This window comes from Gopherus flavomarginatus, chromosome 7 (genome assembly GCF_025201925.1).
Source record: "Gopherus flavomarginatus isolate rGopFla2 chromosome 7, rGopFla2.mat.asm, whole genome shotgun sequence".
NCBI lineage: Eukaryota > Metazoa > Chordata > Testudines > Testudinidae > Gopherus > Gopherus flavomarginatus.
The window spans coordinates 106,771,010-106,792,365 of record NC_066623.1 but is presented as its reverse complement, the minus strand read 5'-3'; the positions used below and the strand labels follow the sequence as shown (position 1 = coordinate 106,792,365).

Here is a 21,356-nt window from a genome sequence, read left to right as displayed (position 1 = left end):
CGAGCACGGCGAGGGGGGAGCCGGGGGGTGCGCCTGTGGCCGCTCTGGAGTTCCAGCTGCTGGCCCTGCTCAGGCTCCTGCCAGCCTGGAGTTCTGCTCACTCAGCTGGCAGCGCAGTGGCCAGGACCCCGGCTGGCAGCTGCATGCCAGGCAAAATCAGCTAGCATGCCAAAGGTGGCACACGTGCTGTAGGTTGCCGACCCCTGATCTAAAGTAACCACTTTAAAAACTCTTAGTAAGTATAAGAGGTAAAGCACTTTCATTTAAGTTTTAAAACTAGTTTTAAAAGCGCTTTAGCATTGCCAGAGTAGACTAGCCCTTAGTCAGGAATAGAAATTAAGAACTGCAACTCTCATTCCCACCTGCTTTAACCACAGACTCAAGTTCAGCTGACAGCTGCTGATGTTAGCTCACGTGGGAAGCCTAGCTTTTATATTCTAAACAGAAGATATCAGAAGCTACACGGAGAAAGAGAGAGGCAATGCTTTTTCTTCCATAACACAAATCAGCACTGACTAGCAACAACAATCAGTGGAATGTCCAGGGGTAACAGCCCTTCAACAACAACAACGAACAATCTTGTTAGAGCAGCAAAGAGTCCTGTGGCACCTTATAGACTAACACACGTATTGGAGCATGAGCTTTCATAGGTGAATACCCACTTCGTCAGATGCATGTAGTGGAAATTTCCAGAAGCAGGTATAAATATGCAAGCAAGAAGCAGGCTAGAGATAACAAGGTTAGTTCAAACAGAGAGGATGAGGCCCTCTTCTAGCAGCTGAGGTGCGAACACCAAGGGAGGAGCAACGGCTTTTGTAGTTGGCTAGCCATTCACAGTCTTTGTTCAATCCTGAGCTAATGGTGTCAAATTTGCAGATGAACTGAAGCTCAGCAGTTTCTCTTTGAAGTCTGGGGGGGTCCTGAAGTTTTTTTGCTGCAGGATGGCCACCTTTAAATCTGCTATAGTGTGGCCAGGGAGGTTGAAGTGCTCTCCTACAGGTTTTTGTATATTGCCATTCCTAATATCTGATTTGTGTCCATTTATCCTTTTATGTAGGAACTGTCCAGTTTGGCTGAGGTACATAGCAGAGGGGCATTGCTGGCATATGATGGCGTATATTACATCGGTGGACGTGCAGGTGAATGAACCAGTGATGGTGTGGCTGATCTGGTTAGGTCCTGTGATGGTGTCACTGGTGTAGATACGTGGGCAGAGTTGGCATCGAGGTTAAAGTAGATTCATTACTTTGATTATTCACTGGATTTTGGGGAAAGCAGAGGAACAAGTTCCCCTGCATGCTACTGCTCCAATGACCTTTGTTTCTCTTCCATGCTATCCCACCCCCTTTCATACACTTGCCACACTTACTGAAGTGACCTTCCACTCAGCCAAAGAATGTGAGGACAACTCCTTTCCAAGTACATCAACATCACTCCTATGTCATGCAGAGGGGGTGCTAGAGAGAGCTGCAAGGTGTTCCCTCCACATGGACTGCAGCTGCCTCCATAGAACTCTGAGAGCAAGAAGTAAGGCCCACGTCTTAGGCACCTAATTCCCACTAATTTCAATGGAAGTTAGGTGCCTAAATACCCTGAAGTGGGTTCTCAAACTGGGGGTCAGGACCCCTCAGGGGGTCAGGAGGTTATTACACGGGGCAGTTCGCAAGCTGTCAGCCTCCACCCCAAACCCTGCTTTGCCTGCTGCATTTATAATGGTGTTAAATATATAAAAAGGTGTTTTTAATTTATTAAGGGGGGGGCTGCACTCAGATGCTTGCCCTGTGAAAGGGTCACCAGTACAATAGTTTGAGAACCACGGGAGGATGTGGGCCCAGAGACTTGGTACAGTAGACTGGACCTGGGTCACTTGCATGGGTATATGAAAATGTGCACTTTAATACCCCACATAAACATTTCCATCTGTATACAACTGATTTCCAAAACCTCCTGTTCCCCTCCTGCTTTCATTTAACAGCCATAATGGGTGGTACTGTACCTGCAGGAATGTGAGAGCCGCTCTGTGAAGCAAGCATTCAGCGTAGCAAATTTCTGCATGAATTTCCTCTAGTGTGAAAGGGTGAGGGTGGGAGAGGAAAAAAGACACAAATCAGACAACAGATGAATTAAAATAGTAGTATTATACCCCCAAATAGGGAAACAGAATACAATAAATGCAAAGGGTGAGAAAACCTCAAAAGGAAAATCTGATCAGAGTTTGTTTCTTCCAGGTTGTTGAATTAACCCCAAGTGAGTGACACAAAATTGTTACCAAGTGGCTGCTCGGTGGGGGTCTCAGACCAGATCTTGGCAGAGAGGGGTCTAGAACGCAATGGCTGTCACCAGAAATTGTAGCAGTCTCAGCAGAGAAATAAGGATGAAGGCTCTATTCAATAAAGCAAGTACTTAAATTTTAAGCATATAAATCATGCCATCCCTATCCACCAAGGCATTTAAACTAAAGTGTTATACTGCATAGAGAAGGGATAAGTCACATACTGAAGGTCAAGCATGTATTTAAGTCAGGGGTTCTCAAACCGGGGGTTGGGACCCCTCAGTGGGTCGCGAGCTATCAGCCTCCATCCCAAACCCCCCTCTGCCTCCAGCATTTATAATGGTGTTAAATATATAAAAAAGTATTTTTTAATTTATTGGGGGGGGGGTCTCACTCTGAGGCTTGCTATGTGAAAGGGGTCTCAGTACAAAAGTTTGAGAACCACTGATTTAAGTGCTTTGCTGAACAGGGCCCCAAATGGGCAAGGAGACCAATCTATTGTCTCACCCTAGAAGAGTTACCTCCGGCACAAGGAGAGGCACTTTGGTAAAATGGCATAAGCCAGTTTGCTTTGCCCCACCTGAATTCCAATCCTGGTTCTGACACTCCTGTACTGAACAGGGAATATGTTTGTATGATTTATGAACTCTGTAAGAGATTATGAACCCTGTGTGTCTATGTGAGGCTGCACACGGAATACGCAGCCTTTTGCCTTCTCTGTGCTGTTTGCCTCCATGTTGGGTTGAAAATTTCAAAGGCTGGTAGCAAAAGGACCACAATAGAAGATACCTATTCACTGGAAATCTATTCACATTAGACAAAAGAATGATCCCTGCCCAGTAAAACTAGTTTAGCAGAGGACAAGTCACTTGGGCATCAACGTCATCAGACAGGAGTTTGTGGGGAACTGGCAAAGGTGTCACCAGACACAGGGCACTGGAGGCTTTTAAAAGGGTAGAGGCTAGTCTGCTTAGTGGCCAGCCACATTCTCCAGTTCATGAGGGAGCAACCACTCACCCATGTAACAGCCTGCATGAGTCAGGGGACACCCTCCCTGCCTGCCTTCCTAGAGCCACAGCTCCCAAGGGAAAGGTGAAATAGCAAGTGAGGGATATTGCAGTTTCAGACGTTTATTATTTTGTATGATCTGTGCTTGCCCATGCTGTACATGATTAAGGATAAAAGAGCATAAAAGTGTTAGACTTGGCAACGTGCAGGTGTTGAGTGCTTCACAACCACTGCTTGCCTCTAAGGGAATTCAACTATAAATGAGAAGCTTCACATCTCTGGGGAGTAGTTCTGGGGGAGGGCTGTGTTTAAGTCTTGGGGAGTGTGATGGGTCAGCACTGAACTCAGAGGGGCTAAGCAGCTGGACAAAAGGTTCTTACACTCGGAGGTGGTGCCAGATAGAAGATCCGCACCCTGAGTATGCGCCTAGGGCAATGGTCCCCAATGCAGTGCTTGCGGGCGCCATGGAGCCCACCGGGGTATCTATGTGCGCCCACGTACTGTCCAGTGGATGAGCATCCACCAAAATGCCGCCAAGAAGCAGCGTCATCCAGAGGCATCGCCGCCAAAATGCCGCTGATTTTTGGCGGCATTTCAGCAGCGACGCCTGCTGACGTTGCCACTTCTCGGCGGCATTTCAGCGGCGACGCCTGCTGACGTTGCCGCTTCTTGGCAGCATTTCAGCGGCGACGCCTGCTGACGTTGCTGCTTCTCGGCGGCATTTCAGCGGATGCTCGTCTGCCAGCCACGGTCTTCGGTGGCTTGTCGTTCAGCGCCCACCAGACAAAAAAGGTTGGGGACCACTGGCTCAGGGACTCAGAGTGGGGCAGTGGCTAGACTCCATTCAGGCTCCAAGAGCTTGAAATACCCAGCGATCCAGCACAGCAGAGGTTTGGATTCCCCTCCCCAGGGGCGGCTCTGATGTTTTTTGCCACCCCAAGCATGCAGGCAGGCAGCTTTTGGTGGTGCGCCTGCGGGCAGTCCACTGGTCACAAGGATTCGGCAGCGCACCTGCAGGAGGTCCACTGGTGCCACACCATTGGCATCCCCACTGCCAAATTGCCACCAAAGCCGCGGGACCAGCAGACCTCCCGCAGGCACGCCGCCAAAACCCGCCTGCCTGCTGCCCTCACAGCAACCAGCAGGCCACCCCCCGCAGCTTGCCGTGCTCGTGCCTGGAGCCGTCCCTGCCCCTCCCAGCAGTCCTAGCGGGTGGCCAGGAAGGGGCACTCACTAAAATCTGAGACAACCAGTCTTCAATTGATCATTTCGTTTCTGTGCCTCTGCTCCCGCTCTGTATAATGAGGATAATGACACCAACTTGCCTCACGGGGGCGTTGTGAGAAGTGGCTAATGTTAATACAGTGCTTTGAGAACAAAGTGCTATTACTGCTAACCACTATTGCTGTGAGAGCACAGCAGCATCAAACATGAGCCAGCAAGACAGCAACACAAAGACATCATATTCTCTGTCCTTTTCTCCCTGGGCCAGAGGAGGCAAGACACTTCATTTGGGGGTGGGGTGTGTGTGTGTGAAAGGATAAAGAAGGAGCAGCTGAGGAAGAGGTGTGTGTCCTAGGTACTTCCTTCTGTTCAGGGCCGTCATCCTGAGCACCAGCTTCCAGGGGCTCCAGATCAACAGATAGGGGCAGGAAGGGACCACGTCACTCAGCAATTTTGTTTTGGAGGATTTCATTTGTTTTGTTTTTTCCCTCTACTCGGCTGCTTGTGGGGCAGCCAAAAATATTTTCCGTCCTGAGGTGCAAAGCACAGAGGCCAGCCCTGCATCAATCAACAGATTAGCAGGGTGGCATTAATGGGGATCTTGAGGGAGGAGCTTTATTTTGTGCCCCTCTCACCCCAGGCTGGAGGCTGTAACGATGCACAACAGAAACTGGACAGAGGATGGTCACACAAGATAAAAACAGCAGTGGCTCCAGAATGAACATGTGGATGGTGCCCACTTTAAGCTCTTGAACTAACCCCCCAGCAAATAGAATTAATAGAAAAGAAAGAAAATACCACATCTGAATGCTGGGGAACTGGATCTTACACAAGGGCCCAAAGATCTGAAATGCTGGTTTAGTTTTTGGAACTGGATCACTGAATACTATAATCTTACTTTAATCGAATGCATGGTCCAACATACCTAGCTCTACATTTAACATGGGCTTGTGTCATATAGTCTAACCCAAGGCTGAGTCTCCCTACTGTATTTCCTTCAGAGATCACGTTCAGCTTGTTTTATGCAGTATTACAGTGTTGACAACTCTTTAGATTTATTCATGAGTCCTGTGATATTTGGTGCAGGGATTTTAAGCCCAGCCTCCTGGAGTCATGTGGGAATATCAGGGTTTTTTGTGTCTTTTTCATTAAGTTTCTAGCTCTTGTGATTATAGAGAAAAGTCTGAAAACTTGATCTGAGTGCACTCTAGAGGCTCAGACACCAGGAGACAAATAAGAATACCAATATTTATATTCTTTAGTAAATTTCATTATTTTTATGCCCATCTCATGATTTTTTGATACTTAACTCATGATTTTTACACATGTAGGGCTGGCAATACTGTAATTACTTTCCACCTCCCATCCTTAAGAGTCAATTCTTCTGATAGTCATAAGATCCTGTTCAGCAAATTATTAGCAGGTTAAACTATTTTGCAAGGGTCTGTCTATACTAACAAATACACACACACACTCTTGCTTCCATAACCAAATACAATCCAAGTGACGGACAAGATCATGAGACAAAAATAATTTAGTATTATTTCCCTCCTAGATGTTAGGAAATAGTGCTAAGCTTTTTAATCACATGACCCTATCTCATTTAGTCCCATTGTGCGTCATGCCCTTGGTGAGTTATTATAGTGTACTGTGTATGCGCACATTCAGTTTTTATTGTCAAGGAAATGACCATTTTTTAATAAAGAGAGATCTAACAGAGCATTACATAACCATTTAAATTTAATTACACAGATACGTGGACTGAGTTGCCCAGATGCAAACAAAGCTAGAACTTGTACATCCCTATGTGGAAGTGGAATTACACTGTGTAATGAAACTGATGTCAGAGAACCAGCGCCTAGTAGGATTAGCAAATTTCGGATTTTATACATTTTCAATAAATGCATTCATAGCAGCAAACAGCCTCTCCTGGTCCCAAAAGAGCAGAAACCCCTGCCCACCACTAAACTTCTCCAAGATCCATCCTGCACTATGCATATAAGAAAAGACTGTCTTTGCAGCATGTCTGGAGGTTAACAGGCTCAAGCAGATGATTTGAGGGTCCCTCTCAATTAAATCAAGGCTGTTTCAGTTCAAGAGTCTCCACTGATTCCCACTTTGGCAATATCACACAGAGAGGCAATTTCTCCCAAAGGTGACATCCAACATCTTGAATTCCACCCAAAAGCCTACAGGCATCCGGTGGCAAGTGTCTGAAAAGATCCCAAACAACACCCGCCATCACCACTGAATCTGTAAAGTTAGCCCTGAATACCATTACATGAGCCAGATGGAACCTTACCTTCAGTAAAGTGTTCGAGATTTTGTCTATGCACAAGGTTGTTAAAGGAATCAGCTACAGTCAATTTCTTCCTAAACCTAATGGGAAAGAAAAACAAGTCTGGTCATTCTGAACAAGGGGAATCATTGAAAAACTATACCATTTAGCTGGCTTTCCATACTGCCACAAACACACATCCACTCCAGCTTGCACCCACCCACTGTTATCTCACCTTTTATGTTTAAAATGCACCAGAATTGCAGTGCCATGAAACAGAACAGGTAGAAAATGCTGCTCAAGATCCATCTCCCACAGCATTCTGAGCTCACTGTGCTCCTAGTCTTCTTATTACTTACTTTGCCTCAGTCTTTAATGAGGCTGAGGAGCTTAGGGATAATGGCACAATGACAAATGGGAATGAGGATATGGAGGTAGATATTACCACATTGGAGGAAGAAGCCAAACTCGAACAGCTTAATGGGACTAAATCGGAGGGGCCCAAATAATCTTCATCCAAGAATATTAAAGGAACTGGCACATGAAATTGCAAGCCCATTAGCCAGAATTTTTAATTAATCTGTAAACTCAGGGGTTGTAGCCTATGACTGGAGAATTGCTAACATAGTTCCTATTTTTAAGAAAGGACAAAAAGGTGATCTGGGTAACTATAGGCCTATTAGTTTGACATCTGTAGTATGCAAGGTCTTGGAAAAAATTTTGAAGGAGAAAGTAGTTAAGGACATTGAGGTCAATGAAAATTGGGACAAAATACAACATGGTTTTACAAAAGGTAGATCATGCCAAACCAATCTGATCTCCTTCTTTGAGAAGGTAATAGATTTTTTAGATAAAAGAAATGCAGTGGATCTAATTTACCTACATTTCAGTAAGGCATCTGATCTGGTTCCACATGGGAATTATTAGCTAAATTGGAAAAGATGGGGATTAATATGAAAATTGAAAGGTGGACAAGGAACTGGTTAATGGGGAGAGTACAACGGGTCGTACTGAAAGGTGAACTGTCAGGCTGGAAGGAGGTTACTAGTGGAGTTCCTCAGGGATCAGTTTTGGGACCAATCTTATTTAAACTTTTTATTACTGACCTTGGCACAAAAAGTGGGAGCGTGCTAATAAAGTTTGCGGATGACACAAAGCTGGGAGGTATTGCTAACACAGAGAAGGACCGGGATATCATACAGAAAGATCTGGATGACCTTGTAAACTGGACTAACAGTAATAGGATGAAATTTAATAGTGAAAAGTGCAAGGTCATGCATTTAGGGATTAATAACAAGATTTTTTGTTATAAGCTGGGGACTCATCAGTTGGAAGTAACAGAGGAGGAGAAGGACCCTGGAGTACTGGTTGATCACAGAATGACTATGAACTGCCAATATGATATGTCCCTGAAAAAAGTTAATGCAGTCTTGGGATACATCAGGTGAGGTATTTCCAGTAGAGATAAGGAGGTGTTAGTACAGTTTTACAAGGCACTGGTGAGACCTCATCTGAAATACTGTTTGCAGTTCTGGTCTCCCATGTTTAAGAGGGATGAATTCAAACTGGGATAGGTACAGAGAAGGGCTACTAGGGCTACGTCTTCACTACCCGCCTTATCGGCAGGTAGCAATCGATTTCTCGGGGATCGATATATCGCGTCTCATCTAGACACGATATATCGATCCCCGAACGAGCTCCTATTGATCCCGAAACTCCACTAACCCGAACGGCGGTAGCGGAGTCGACATGGGGAGCCGCGGACATCGATCCCACGCCGTGAGGACGGTAGGTAATTCGATCTAAGATATTTCGACTTCAGCTACGTTATTCACGTAGCTGAAGTTGCGTATCTTAGATCGATTTCCCCCTGTAGTGTAGACCAGCCCTAGGATGATCCGAGGAATGGAAAACCTGTTTTATGAAAGGAGACTCAAAGAGCTCAGCTTGTTTAGCCTAACCAGAAGAAGGCTGAGGGGAGATTGATATGACTGCTCTCTATAAATATATCAGAGGGATAAATACCAAGGAGGGAGAGGCATTATTTAAGCTCAGTACCAATGTGGACACAAGAACAAATGGATATAAACTGGCCATCAGGAAGTTTAGGCTTGAAATTAGAGGGAGGTTTCTAACCATCAGAGGAGTGAAGTTCTGGAACAGCCTTCCAAGGGGAGTAGTGGGGGCAAAAGACATATCTGGCTTCAAGACTAAGCTTGATAAGTTTATGGAGGGGATGGTATGATGGGATAGCCTAATTTTGGCAATTAATTGATCTCTGACCATTAGTGGTAAATATGCCCAATGGCCTGTGATGGGATGTTAGATAGGGTGGGATCTGAGTTACTACAGAGAATTCTTCACTGGGTGTCTGGCTGGTGAGTCTTGCCCACATGCTCAGGGTTTAGCTGATCGCCATATTTGGGGTCAAGAAGGAATTTTCCTCCAGGGCAGATTGGCAGAGGCCCTTGGGGGGGTTTCATCTTCCTCTGCAGCATGGGGCACGGGTCACTTGCTGTAGGATTCTCTGCACCATGAAGTCTTTAAACCATGATTTGAGGACTTCAGTGGCTCAGACATAGGTTAGGGGTTTGTTGCAGGAGTGGGTGGGCGAGATTGTGTGGCCTGTGTTGCGCAGTAGGTCAGACTAGACAATCATAATGGTCCCTTCTGACCTTAAAGTCTATGACTCTATTATGTGTATCCACACATTGTTTTCACACATTCGTAACACACCTCAAAGCAAACTTAGATGACAATGAAAACTTCAGCACTAAACATCTGCTAAAATAGGACAGATTCTGACTCGCATTGAAGATCTTATTCTGTGATAAGTCCTATTGACTTCAATGGGACTACACATGGAGTAGATACATCTACTGTGGAGTACTGTATTGCTGCCCATCACTGTGGTGTCTGAGAGAGAGTCTTCTATGTAAAAGCAGCAAAGAGTCCTGTGGCACCTTATAGACTAACAGACGTTTTGGAGCATGAGCTTTCGTGGGTGAATACCCACTTCCTCAGATGCATGTATTCACCCACGAAAGCTCATGCTCCAAAACGTCTGTTAGTCTATAAGGTGCCACAGGACTCTTTGCTGCTTTTACAGATCCAGACTAACACGGCTACCCTCTGATACTTGCTTCTATGTAAAATGGATTAGGTATTTTTCTGTTGCCATGGGACTTCATGGCATGGAAAGCTGTCCTTGGGGTAGGGGCTTTTTGCTTAGTTGTTTGTGTGTGGCGAAAGGAGAGCTGTTGAGTGTTGTTCTGATTATGGTGGAATTACTATCAAACAGGAAGGTTTTGCAGTGTTCTCTAAAAGCAATCAGACTCTAGATTCATCTACTCTGAAAATGCATTCTGCAGCTTGAGCCCTTCAATGAAAAAAGTTTTCTCCAACTCTTATGTGATTCATTCTGGACTTTGTGACCTGTGTGGGCTCAGAGAAGTGCAACCGTCATGACAATTCATAGATGGAAATATGAATCAGTTAACATGGGCCAGCCACAGGTGTTTAGCTGCAGTGTAGACATACCCTAACGTAACTGAGATCTGATTAATCGATCTGATTAGTCGTGAAGTGCTATTCATGGTGAGCAAAGATATCAGAATTTGTCTCGATTGAAGCCAACACAACCGAGAAGATTGTCCTCAAAATAAAGAGCCTCAATTCCCTTAGAAAACCCCTCAGGAAAACATGTGCTAACAGAGACACCTTGCAGCATGCCCGAATTTCAACAGAAGCTGAGAGTGCTGAAGACCTTGCAGAATTAGGCCAAGGGGTTGCCATAACTGCTTACTAAAGCCTTCACATTAATCTTTCCCAAAAAGGAAGATTAGTGATGAGATGGTACCTGGGAGATTGTCAGTGACAAGAGAAGGTTTCATAAGCAGAAGCCTAACAATCGCTTCCAATAAGACCCCACTGTCTCTCCCTCTGGATTTTACCATCTCAGGAGCTCACTAGTCCAAAAGGCAGCCCTCGCATGTATTTCCCAAAACACAGTAACCTATATTAGCTAAAGCCCAAGAAGAGAAGATTTAACATTTGTTCCTGCCATGCACACCTCTGCCAATATTCAGGCTGACAATCTGATCTCAGTCTAAGAGATCTTGGGCCATTTGAGTTATTGACCTACATTTCAACCATTAACTCACTCAGCACTTCTCCCTTGTTCCCTTCACTGAAATAACAAATGGGATTAGACACAGTGAAAATTGTGTACATGAAACTATCTGCTAATATGCAATAATTTGCTAAAAACTTACAATTTATTCATTTTTCTTTTCGTAGTGAAATTTGAAATTACCCTGCAGTACCAGAAGGACACCAATAAATTATAAAAGAAAATGCATTCAAACAGAGGACCTATCTTCAATCAGCTAGTATGAAGAATACTGTTTATCAGCAGTATAGTGGTCAATACCAAGTAACCCTCGCAAACTCATACAAAATGAAGTAGAAAAGTCTTACTCCGTGAAACAGTTTAGAAACATTTTGTGCTAATCTTTGTTTCATTAATAACAGAATTAGCCACATCTGGGTGTTCATTGTGGTTTGGCTTTGAATCCATAATGAATAGCTATTTGTATTATATTTATTACAAGGGCAGCATTTGTCAGAGCTAATGAGTGGACGAATGGAGAGACAGGCACGTAAATGAATATGGAAGTGAATAGCGGAATGAAGTGCAGCAACACACTGTTGCTGCACTTCATTGTACAGGATTCAACTATGCAAACCCACCAATAGCAGGTATATAATTTTACATGCTGTCACCTTGTTTTCTCCTTGCATTCTGTCTACTAATAAGAGGAAATGTAAACTACATGTAGTATTGCCAACCTCAAGAGATCAAAAATCATGAGTCAGAACCCCTCCCCCCAAAATCATGAGATTTTAAAAACTCCAGCAAATCGTGATTTATAGTCTGCCACTTGACTTTTTTTTATTCTCATCTACTTCTCTGCCAATGTGTGAGAGATCTTTTCAGGTTGAAAAGCCAACCTTGAATGCTCACAAAAAAGGACGCCTCTCCATCTGCTCAGAGGGAGACTCCACTTACCCTAAGGGCTTGTGTACCCTTACCGAGCGGTGACTGATTACATCGGCATTCAGTTTAGCGGGTCTAGTGAAGGCCCGCTAAATTGACCGCAGATCGCTCTCCCGTCGGCTCCTGTACTCCACTCATGTAGTGTGGACCCCACAGTAAGTAGATCTAAGCTTAGGGTGACCAGATAGCAAGTGTGAAAAATCGGAACGGGAGTGAAGGGTAATAGGAGCCCATATTAAAAAAAAAGCTCCAAATATCAAGACTGTCCCTATGAAATCAGGACATCAGCTCACCATAACCTACGTCGATTTGAGTTGTGCTGTTTACGTAACTCAAACTGCTCAGCTTAGATCGACTTTTCCTTTTAATGTAGGCAAGGCTTAAGATAGTAATAGGAAATGGATGGCAGTTCCCCTATCTTGACTCTCTCCCATCCTAGTTTATTTGCTTTGATAAAAAGAAGGTCTGGATGGTAAACAGTTTGAATACCACTGACCTAATTAATGCATCATGATTCACACTCACACACACAACTTGTATTACTTTATCAGGTTGATGAGTTACAGATATTCCATTAAATACCTTAATATTAACTCCTGGTTTAGCTGAATAGGTATGTGTCAAGAGACAGGGACTTAAGCAACAATGAGTATTGTGTACACAGTATGCAAGAGCAGAAGGGAAATATGCTCAGTCATTATATTTGAGTAAACTCACATGTTTATGTAGTCCTGCAATAAAAGAACAGATGACAGATTCACAAATAAGCATGAAATAACTAATCAAAGTAAATAAACGGACAGCTATCCAGCGAGCAGCCCTCTCAAGAGCACAGGTATATAATCCCCTTCATTAAATATTTCAAAAAAATTAAGTATTGAAAGTATTTGTAATATTCCATAATGACAGTGTTTCTATGCAAAAACTTGCCGTCAGAGATCCTAGAGACCATCCCTTCATGGCCACCCACTAGGCTGGCTATGAGGGGACTCCAAGCCTCTGCAGCTCTAGATCCCAGGGATGTGTTAAGCATCTGGAGCGTCAACGGATTCCAACCACTGCCCAAATCTTGGGGTCCCTAAGCACATTCTCAGGGCACAGACCTTCCATCTGGCACCCCCTTCTCCGTGTTGGAACCTGCTTTCCAGCCACTCTAACCCCTCTAAACACAGCCTTGACCCCTCAATACTTAAACACGCCGCTCTCCCAGAACTCCACCCAACAGGTGGAAAGCTTCTGGTTTACAATTTAACTCCTTTAGGGGTGTGCAATAGTTGTGAAGCAGTTACATACTCTCTCTCTCTCTCTCTCACACACACACGCCAACCTTCAAAAGTGCCAGGGGGTGCTCAACCCCCATCCTGCCTCTTCCCATCCAGTTCTCCCTCATCCCCCAAATGCGCTGCGTCCTCGCTCCTCCCCCCTCCACCTGCTGCATGCCATGAAACAGCTGATTGCGGCAGCTGGGAAGCACTAATCTGGGGGGCCCGCTGGTGGGCAGGAGACACTGGAGGGGCAGAGCTGAGAGGGGGGCGGCCAGTGGGTGCTCAGCACCCACCATTTTTTTCCTCATGGTTGCTCCAGCCCCGGAGCACCAACGGAGTCGACGCCTATGCGCACGCGCACACACAGTGTTCAATCTATCAATTTTAGGCTCTTTTCTCCTTAATCATACAAAGCTCAGAAGAGTACAGATCATACAAAACAATAAAACACTCTAAACGCAGCATCTGTGTTCTGTCAGTCAGTCAGGGTCTTTTATCGTATTGCCTACCCTGCTCCTGCAGCAGCCTCCCTCATCCTACTCTGGTGCAAGATAGCTCTTTCCCCAGGGGCGGCTCCAGGCACTAGCGCAGCAAGCCCGTGCCTGGAATGGCAAGCCACGGGGGGTGGCCTGCTGGTCGCTGTGAGGGCGGCAGTCAGGCAGCCTTCAGCGGCATGCCTGCAGCGGCATGCCTGCAGGAGGTCCGCTGGTCTCGCGGCTTCGGCGGCAATTCGGTGGCAGGTACACTGAAGCCGCGGGACTGGCGGACCTCCTGCAGGCGAGCCATCGAAAGCCACCTGACTGCCATGCTTGGGGCAGCAAAATACATAGAGCTTCCCCTGTCACCCCCCAGTTTCCATTTCCTTCTGACAGTCCCTTTATAGACTCCTGCTGGGGACAACCGACTCTTTTGTTCTACACCTCGTAACTTTCCATTACTTCCAAACTCCTCTTCCACCTTCAGATAAACGGAGGAAGGGTCTTCACCCAGCTAGAGCAAATCCATTGTCACAATCCTTTGTGTGATGATCACTCACCCTTGTTTTTGGCCTGGCTGGCAGAGACATGATACAACCCTGCTAATGCAGCGTTGCTGTAGCCATATGTGTCTCAGGATATTAGAGAGATAGGGTGGGTGAGGTAATATTTTTTATGGGACCAATTTCTGTCGGTGAGAGAGACAAGTTTTCGAGCTATGCAGAGCTCTTCTTCAATTCCTGGGGCATCCACAGTGATTTCATGATACAATTTCATAAAATCATCCACAATTCGGAAGTGGTGCAGACAGAATCCACAGCTGATCACACTTATATCAATCATTCATATAAGCAATAATGTCACAGTAAAAACCAATGGGATTGATTTAGCCTTTTGCTTGAAGCAACACTTCCTTGACTCTACCCCTTTCCCATACCTGCCTTCTCCTGCTCCGGACCCTCCACAATTACCTCCCCATCCCTCTCTCCTGCTCCCAAAGTCTGCTTCTGCTCCCCCACACTCTCCCCATCCACCCTTCAGTGTCTCTGCTGCTCCTCACAGTCCCTGACTGCATCCTGTCCAGCACCCAGACCAATAGAGTGGCAGCCATTTTGCCTATGGGCCTGGCTTCAGTTCAACAGAAAACAATAGGGGGCAGCAGCCAACTTTATAAAGGGCGGCCTCACGTCCACATGCAGATAGATCATAAGGAAATGGCAGCCATCTTGCTGGCTTCGGCCCTACTGACAGTAATAGAAGATGGTGGCTATTTTGAATAAGGGAAAATTTGTGAGTTGGTGCCTTGCATCATGTTTTCACGAGACAGGTAAAAGCCACCCCAAAATCACTGGAGTCATGATAAAATCGTGGGAGTTGGCAGTACTGCACATGTCCTTCCTTCATCTACAAATCTTTCATGACTTCTCAGACGAGAGCACCAATTGCTCAATGCACTTCTCCACACTTACTTTTGACAGATGGCTTGAGCTTCTTTCATGGTGTTTCCTGCATTCAGCATGTCCTGGGCATCAAAGGTCATCATGGCTTGCATTTCCAGTATAGTGGCATATGTCAGTGCATGATACATACTGTCCTTAGTTCTGTTGAAAAAAAAAGACACACACACACGCGCGCGCGCAGGTTACATAAATTTAGTACAAGATTGATTTTCAAAAAATAACACTCTAGGAGCATATTAATCTGATGGGGACTCAGGTCTAAACAAATGTGCTAGTAATCATGCACAATATGGTACGTACAAAGGATTAATTTTTGCTGGAAAATTCAAACACACCATATACGCCCTAAATTCCGATTTGTACATCAAGTCATTCTCCAACTTCCAGTTTTAATAACTATGCTAAGATACTAGAATGATGATCACAGTGTATATGCCTAGAATGAGTCAGCAGAAGTTTTGGGTGCCCAAGGGATGTAGGATCAGGCTCTGATGTTTCTTTTGTTTTGGGATAATTGTTTTTGCATGAGTTCTCCACTGAGCACCATGATACGTGCTGCAAGCTGAGACAATTTCCTTCTACTCTGGGAGAGTTGCACAGAATAATCTAGAAGATGAGTAATGTGATAACACAATTGTGGCCAAAGTATATTAACCTGAAACTAATCTTACTTTCAAAACTGTTAAAGACTTGGCCAAACGTCTCAGCGTTTCACGCCTATCTCGGTCTTCCCACCTTCCACCCTGAATTTGTCCAACTTGAATACACAGACACTGCAGGATTTCACATGACACTTTTCAAGGATTGAAAAAATGCCTTATATTATTCTCATGGCTCTTCTCTGAACCGTCTCCAATTTTTCAACAACCTTCTTGACATGTAGAAACCCAAACTGGACACCATATTCTGGTAGCAGTCAAACCTGTGCCAAATATGGAGGTAATATAATCTCTCCACTACTATTTGATATTCCCATTTATACATCAACGGATTGCATTATCCCTTTTAGCCACAGGGTCACACTAGGAGCTCATGTTGTTCTGATTATCCACCTTGACCTCCAAGTTCTTTTTTTCTCCAGAGTCACTACTTCCCAGGAGAGAGATCCCCATTCTGTAAGCATGGCCTGCACACTTTGTTCCTAGAGATAGGACTCTACATTTAAGAACATAAGAACAGCTGTACCGGGTCAGACCAAAGGTCCATCTAGCCCAGTATCCTGTCCACTGACAGTAGCCAATGCCAGGTGCCCCAGAGGGCGTGAACCCAACAGGCAATGATCAAGTGATCTCTCTCCTGCCATCCATCTCCATCCTCTGACAGACAGAGGCTAGGAACACCATTCCTTACCCACCTTGGCTAATAGCCATTTATGGACTTAACCTCCATGAATTTATCCAGTTCCCTTTTAAACGCTGTTACAGGCCTAGCCTTCACTATTTGACTGTATTTAAACCCAGTATTTTCTTGCACCTAGCTTACCAGGTGAAGTGCCTCGCTCTGTATCAACGACTTAACGTTCTTCATTATTTACCACTCCCACAATCTGTGTGTGATCTGCAAACTTTATCAATAATGAGTTTTATGTTTTCTTCCAGGTCACTAATAAAAATATTAAATCGTGTAGAGCTAAGAAATTATTCCTGGAGGCGTCCACTAGAAACATATACATTTAATGATGACTACTCATTTACAATTATATTTTGAGATCTACCAACTAGCTGTTCTTTTTTGATTAATTAATTTTTAAAGAGGATGTGATGGAGATTCCCACAACTGAGTCATTCTTTTTAGGTGGCAAATCTGAGGAACTCTCCCAGATTGGTCCATAGATGTGGTTTTGGAACAAACTGATAAATTAAACAGTAATAAGTCACCAGGACCAGATGGTATTCATCCAAAAGTTCTGAAGGAACTCATATATGAAATTGCAGAACTACTAGCTGTAGTATGTAACCTATTGCTTAAGTCAGCCTCTGTACCAGATGACTGGAGGATAGCTAATGTGCAATTTTTTTAAAAGGCTCCAGAGGTGGTCGTAGCAATTACAGACCAGTAAGCCTAACTTCACTATAGTTTCAACCAGTTTGCCTGGTTCCGAAGCACAGAATTATCAGACTCTTAGATTAACACAATATGTTGGGGAAGAGTCAATACGGCTTTTGTAAAGGGAAATCATGCCTCGCCAATCTATTGGCATTCTTTGAGGGGGACAACAAACAGGTGCACAAGGATGATACAGTGGATATAGCTTACTTGGACTTTCAGAAAGCCTTTGACAAGGACCCTCACCAAAAGCTCTTAAGCAAAGAAAGCAGTCAGAGGAAGTCTCTTGTGACTTTAGGCAGGAAAGAAAACATGGCATATCCCTTGAAGGTCACAACCACCGTTGAATCATTGGCCTTCACAGTATTAAATGTAAAACTTTACCTATAACGAAAGCCTTTCACGCTCCCTGTCTAAACTCCTGTGGAGTTTGGCAGGCAACTGATTTCTCTGGGAAACCTCATTGCTCAGCTCCTTTCCCTCACCAATGGGGAGGGATTAATTACTGAGACTTAAAAAAAAAAAAAACAGAGCCGATCACAGACCCAAGGGTCCCAGACTCAATCCTCACAGAGACACGAACAAACAGACCTGGCTTACCTACTCTGTTGAGGGCTCAAAAGCCCAGCCTCACAGAGAGGAACCAACAGACCAGAAACACACCCCAGGGGACCGTGGGCCCATGGTTGAGCACTGCTGCTATAGAGCTCTGCATGGATACAAAAATTTGGATCCGTATCCAATCAGCAAAGATGTAAACAATATAATCACATCCACACCTGCAGATATTCACGGATATAAAGCAGATATCCATGGATTTTCAGGGTTCTAGAAACAAAAGGTGCAGAGCCCAACAGATAACCAGGTTCCATGTTTCATTTCAAGAATTTGGATTGCAAAGGGACATTCACCTACATCTGATATAGAAAAAGCTTTTTGACCCCTATTCTACATAGGTGTAAACGGATGTGTTAGACAGGAGCTACCCAGAATCCTCCGCTTTCCACTTATTTGCCGCTCAAGAACAGTAATGTGCCCAAGCTGCAAACAGAACTACAGATGGTTTGGTCTCATCATTAGCATTCTATGAGGTTCAATTCTCGGGTTATATCATCCATAATTCCAAGACAGCAAACCAGCAGTGGGTCTGATACACTGAGTATTAAATAAAGAGCAGAGAATAATCCTGAGATTTTTCTCTAGTACTGAACCTGACCTGTAGTTTCTTGAGAGAACAGTAATTAGTACATCCAGGCTCAGAAGTTGTTGTACCCTGGATCTTAACATGTAATACACGTAACATTTTTTCAAGCCAGTATCATATCTCGGATGAGGATGCACCTCTGATGCAGAGGTGATTGTTGGAGTTAGTTTAGTTTCAGAATGGGCTCTTCTGTATAGTAGACAAAGGTATAACAAGATGCCATGGCTGGAAGTTGAAACTAGACAAACCTCAGACTAGAACTAAAGTGCATATTTTTAACAAACTGGATGTTTTTCTAGTTCAAACAGGAATTAATTCAGTGAAGTCCTATGGTCTGTGTTATGCAGGAGATCAGAGTAGATGATCACAATGGTCCTTGTTGGCCTTTTCTGAATCTATACCACTGAATAAGAACTATAACAGCTCTGAAATCAACTGAACCGGTTTCAGCAGAAAAGGCCAAAGGAAGAATGCATTACGGAGACCGAACCTTTCTATCCTTAGAAGCAGGCCCATTAGAGTAGGGCTAAGCAGACTGGCAGACCAATGAAGAGGAAAAAAGTTTATAGTTCCTCTGCCCATGCTGCAGTGTTCTATGTGCAGAGAACTTCTGTCTCAATTCCATACTTTTCATGAGTGAACAGAGATTCACAAGTAATAAAGAATAATAGTAAAGAGCTGAAAACAAGCCAGTCCAATAAGAAACCCATTTTATGCAAGCCAAAGTACAATTTAACAAAGAACACTCTCCTTCAACAACCAGGGCTTCACCATTGTTTTCTAAAGCATACTAGCTTGATAATGAATTAGTGCAAACTGAGCATCAATTAAATTATATTCCTCTAAAATAAGTGTTTTATCGACTTAGTTGAGTCATATTGCCCTAATCTTTTTATATGAACAGATACAAGCTGTGCCTTCCCATTTAGTCTTTTTTAATCAGAAGTTTCTGCCACTAGTACATGATCTGTTTGCTCTCAGCTGTTGCCAGAATTACACAAAACAGGAGGCTAATGAGCAGGTTCGTATAAATAATAAATACTAATCTGTGCTTCTGTAACAACAGCTTTCCTCTGAGGATCTTCTGATCTACACTAGCATATGTAAGTGCAGAAGCAGGCCAGACAGTATTTTGGCCATTTTTTTTTGTCAGTGTAATTAAAGCTCCCATGGGGGAGACAAATCAGTATAATTTTATAGCTAGACTCCAGAGAACAGTAAAACCAGATTTGCCCCTCCCCACCAATTCCCCTGCAACACTGGCTGACATTTCTGTAGTGCATGTAATCCAATGATCCCAAAGCTCAATAACTTTTACCTGCTGATTACAAAACTCTATGTATAGGACACAATCATTTTACTCATCCAGTTGAAATGCAGTCATTTTGGGGGTGAAAGAAAGTAGACTTAAAATAAAGAGCAGCTACAAAAAAGAGTTCAGAGCAATGGGACAAAGCACTGAGATCTGCCAGGTGGGTCAGCAGTCTGATCACTGAAGCCTCAAATAGTTCCCCCCCAGAACGTCTGACTGAATAATGAGCTAATCAGAAGGAGAAGCTGGGGAGGTAAGGAACTAACTAGCCCTTAAGCTGACCAACAGGATAAAAGTTAGGCAGTGTTACTGAAGAGAAGGCTAGTTGAGCCTGGACTGAAGGAGCTCCCTAGAGAGAGGGAGACCTCCTTTCCTCCTAGAACCCTAGCCAAGAAATGTTGAAATAAGTACAGGTTCAAACTGTGATGTTGCACTATATGGGTGTTGGTGAGTGCGTTTAGAATAAAATATAATCTGCACCCAAGAAGAAAGTGGGTCTGAACAATTTCTAGGGCATCACAGGATGGAGACAGAGCGTGGCCCTGTCACAGGCAGAAAGTGAAGAATATCGTATATCATACTGAAACTACAGATGAATTTTTGGTTTGGAGAATGTAATTTCCTAGTTGGAATGTGGCCATGACATGGGATTAAAGTCCTGAAGAATGGAGCCATGGCACCTTTAATGACCACAAGTATTGAGGATCCTGGTTTTACATTACATCCAAAAGTTGTCATGAGCAAACACTGGCTAGGCAGGTATTTGTAGAGAAGCCTATAAAGGTAGAAACCTTGTCCCTAGCAGGCAATACCAGTTTCACCCAGGGATAAGACCAATCTGGCTGAGTTTCAGTCATTAAGACTAGAAGAATGATGATAGATTAGGGGAAGCAGTAGGAGGATCTGGTGAAGATTACATCAACCCAGGTGACTGAAGGTATTTATCCAACACTTGTGACTCAGGCTTGCCAGTTAGGTGCATTGCTAGATCCCCGGCTGTTACATGACCATATAACACAGCAGCAGTGCCCAGAAAGGCTTTTATTCGTCCACATTCTGCACAGGAAGTTGTGACCTTTTCTTTCGGGTGACCACCATGATCCATGCCTGTGTCTCCTCCGGATTAGACAACTACAATGTGCCACTCCTTATGGCGCTGCACTGTAAATTCATTTAGAAACAGAAGCTGGTGCACAATACATCAGCCTGTGTATTAGGTAGCGTACCCCACCAGCACTCTGGGAGCTTCATCCACTTCCTTCAGGTTTCTGGGTGGAGTTAAAGGTGCGTTGACTGCAAGCTCGAAAGGGCTTGGAGCCTTCCACCTGAGGAACCAACCCTCTTCCTGTGAGACACTGCCACGGTTACAATCAAGTGATGCATTAGAGCAGGAACTTTCTTGCTTAACAAGAAAGAGAGCAGTTGGCAGGGTGGTCCTCCATGACGGCCCTTCAATTTTCATATTCATTCCCATCCTTTCTTCCAAAATAGCTCAGATTTGTTGACCTCAAGGCACTTACTTTTGTATACTTTGACGGCTTTTTTTTTTTGTTAATTGTTAGGGTGGCTGAAGGCTGGGAAAGATTAATATTCTACATAATAAATAAATAAATAAATAAATAAAACCTCCAGGCCCAAGTCTGCATGGCGAAGAATATGTCACGAATTGGACCCTACAATTAGGACAAACATTATTGGTGGAGAGAAGAGGAAAATTGGCTCTAAAATCTAAAAAGCAGCAAACAAAAGATC

General features: G+C 44.2%; 1 protein-coding gene across 5 annotated transcripts in view; it reads right to left on the bottom strand.

Annotated features, from left to right (window-relative positions):
- TTC39A (tetratricopeptide repeat domain 39A) overlaps positions 1 to 21,356 on the bottom strand; it is an 87,580-nt gene that overhangs the window by 43,569 nt on the left and 22,655 nt on the right. For all 5 annotated transcript variants that reach the window (XM_050961676.1, XM_050961680.1, XM_050961681.1 and 2 more), the window contains exons 3-5: positions 15,052 to 15,183; positions 6,807 to 6,883; positions 1,997 to 2,064 (exon numbers count right to left, since the gene is read on the bottom strand). In XM_050961676.1, coding sequence (XP_050817633.1) covers positions 1,997 to 2,064; positions 6,807 to 6,883; positions 15,052 to 15,183 — 277 coding nt within the window. The remainder of the gene's footprint in view (positions 1 to 1,996; positions 2,065 to 6,806; positions 6,884 to 15,051; positions 15,184 to 21,356) is intronic.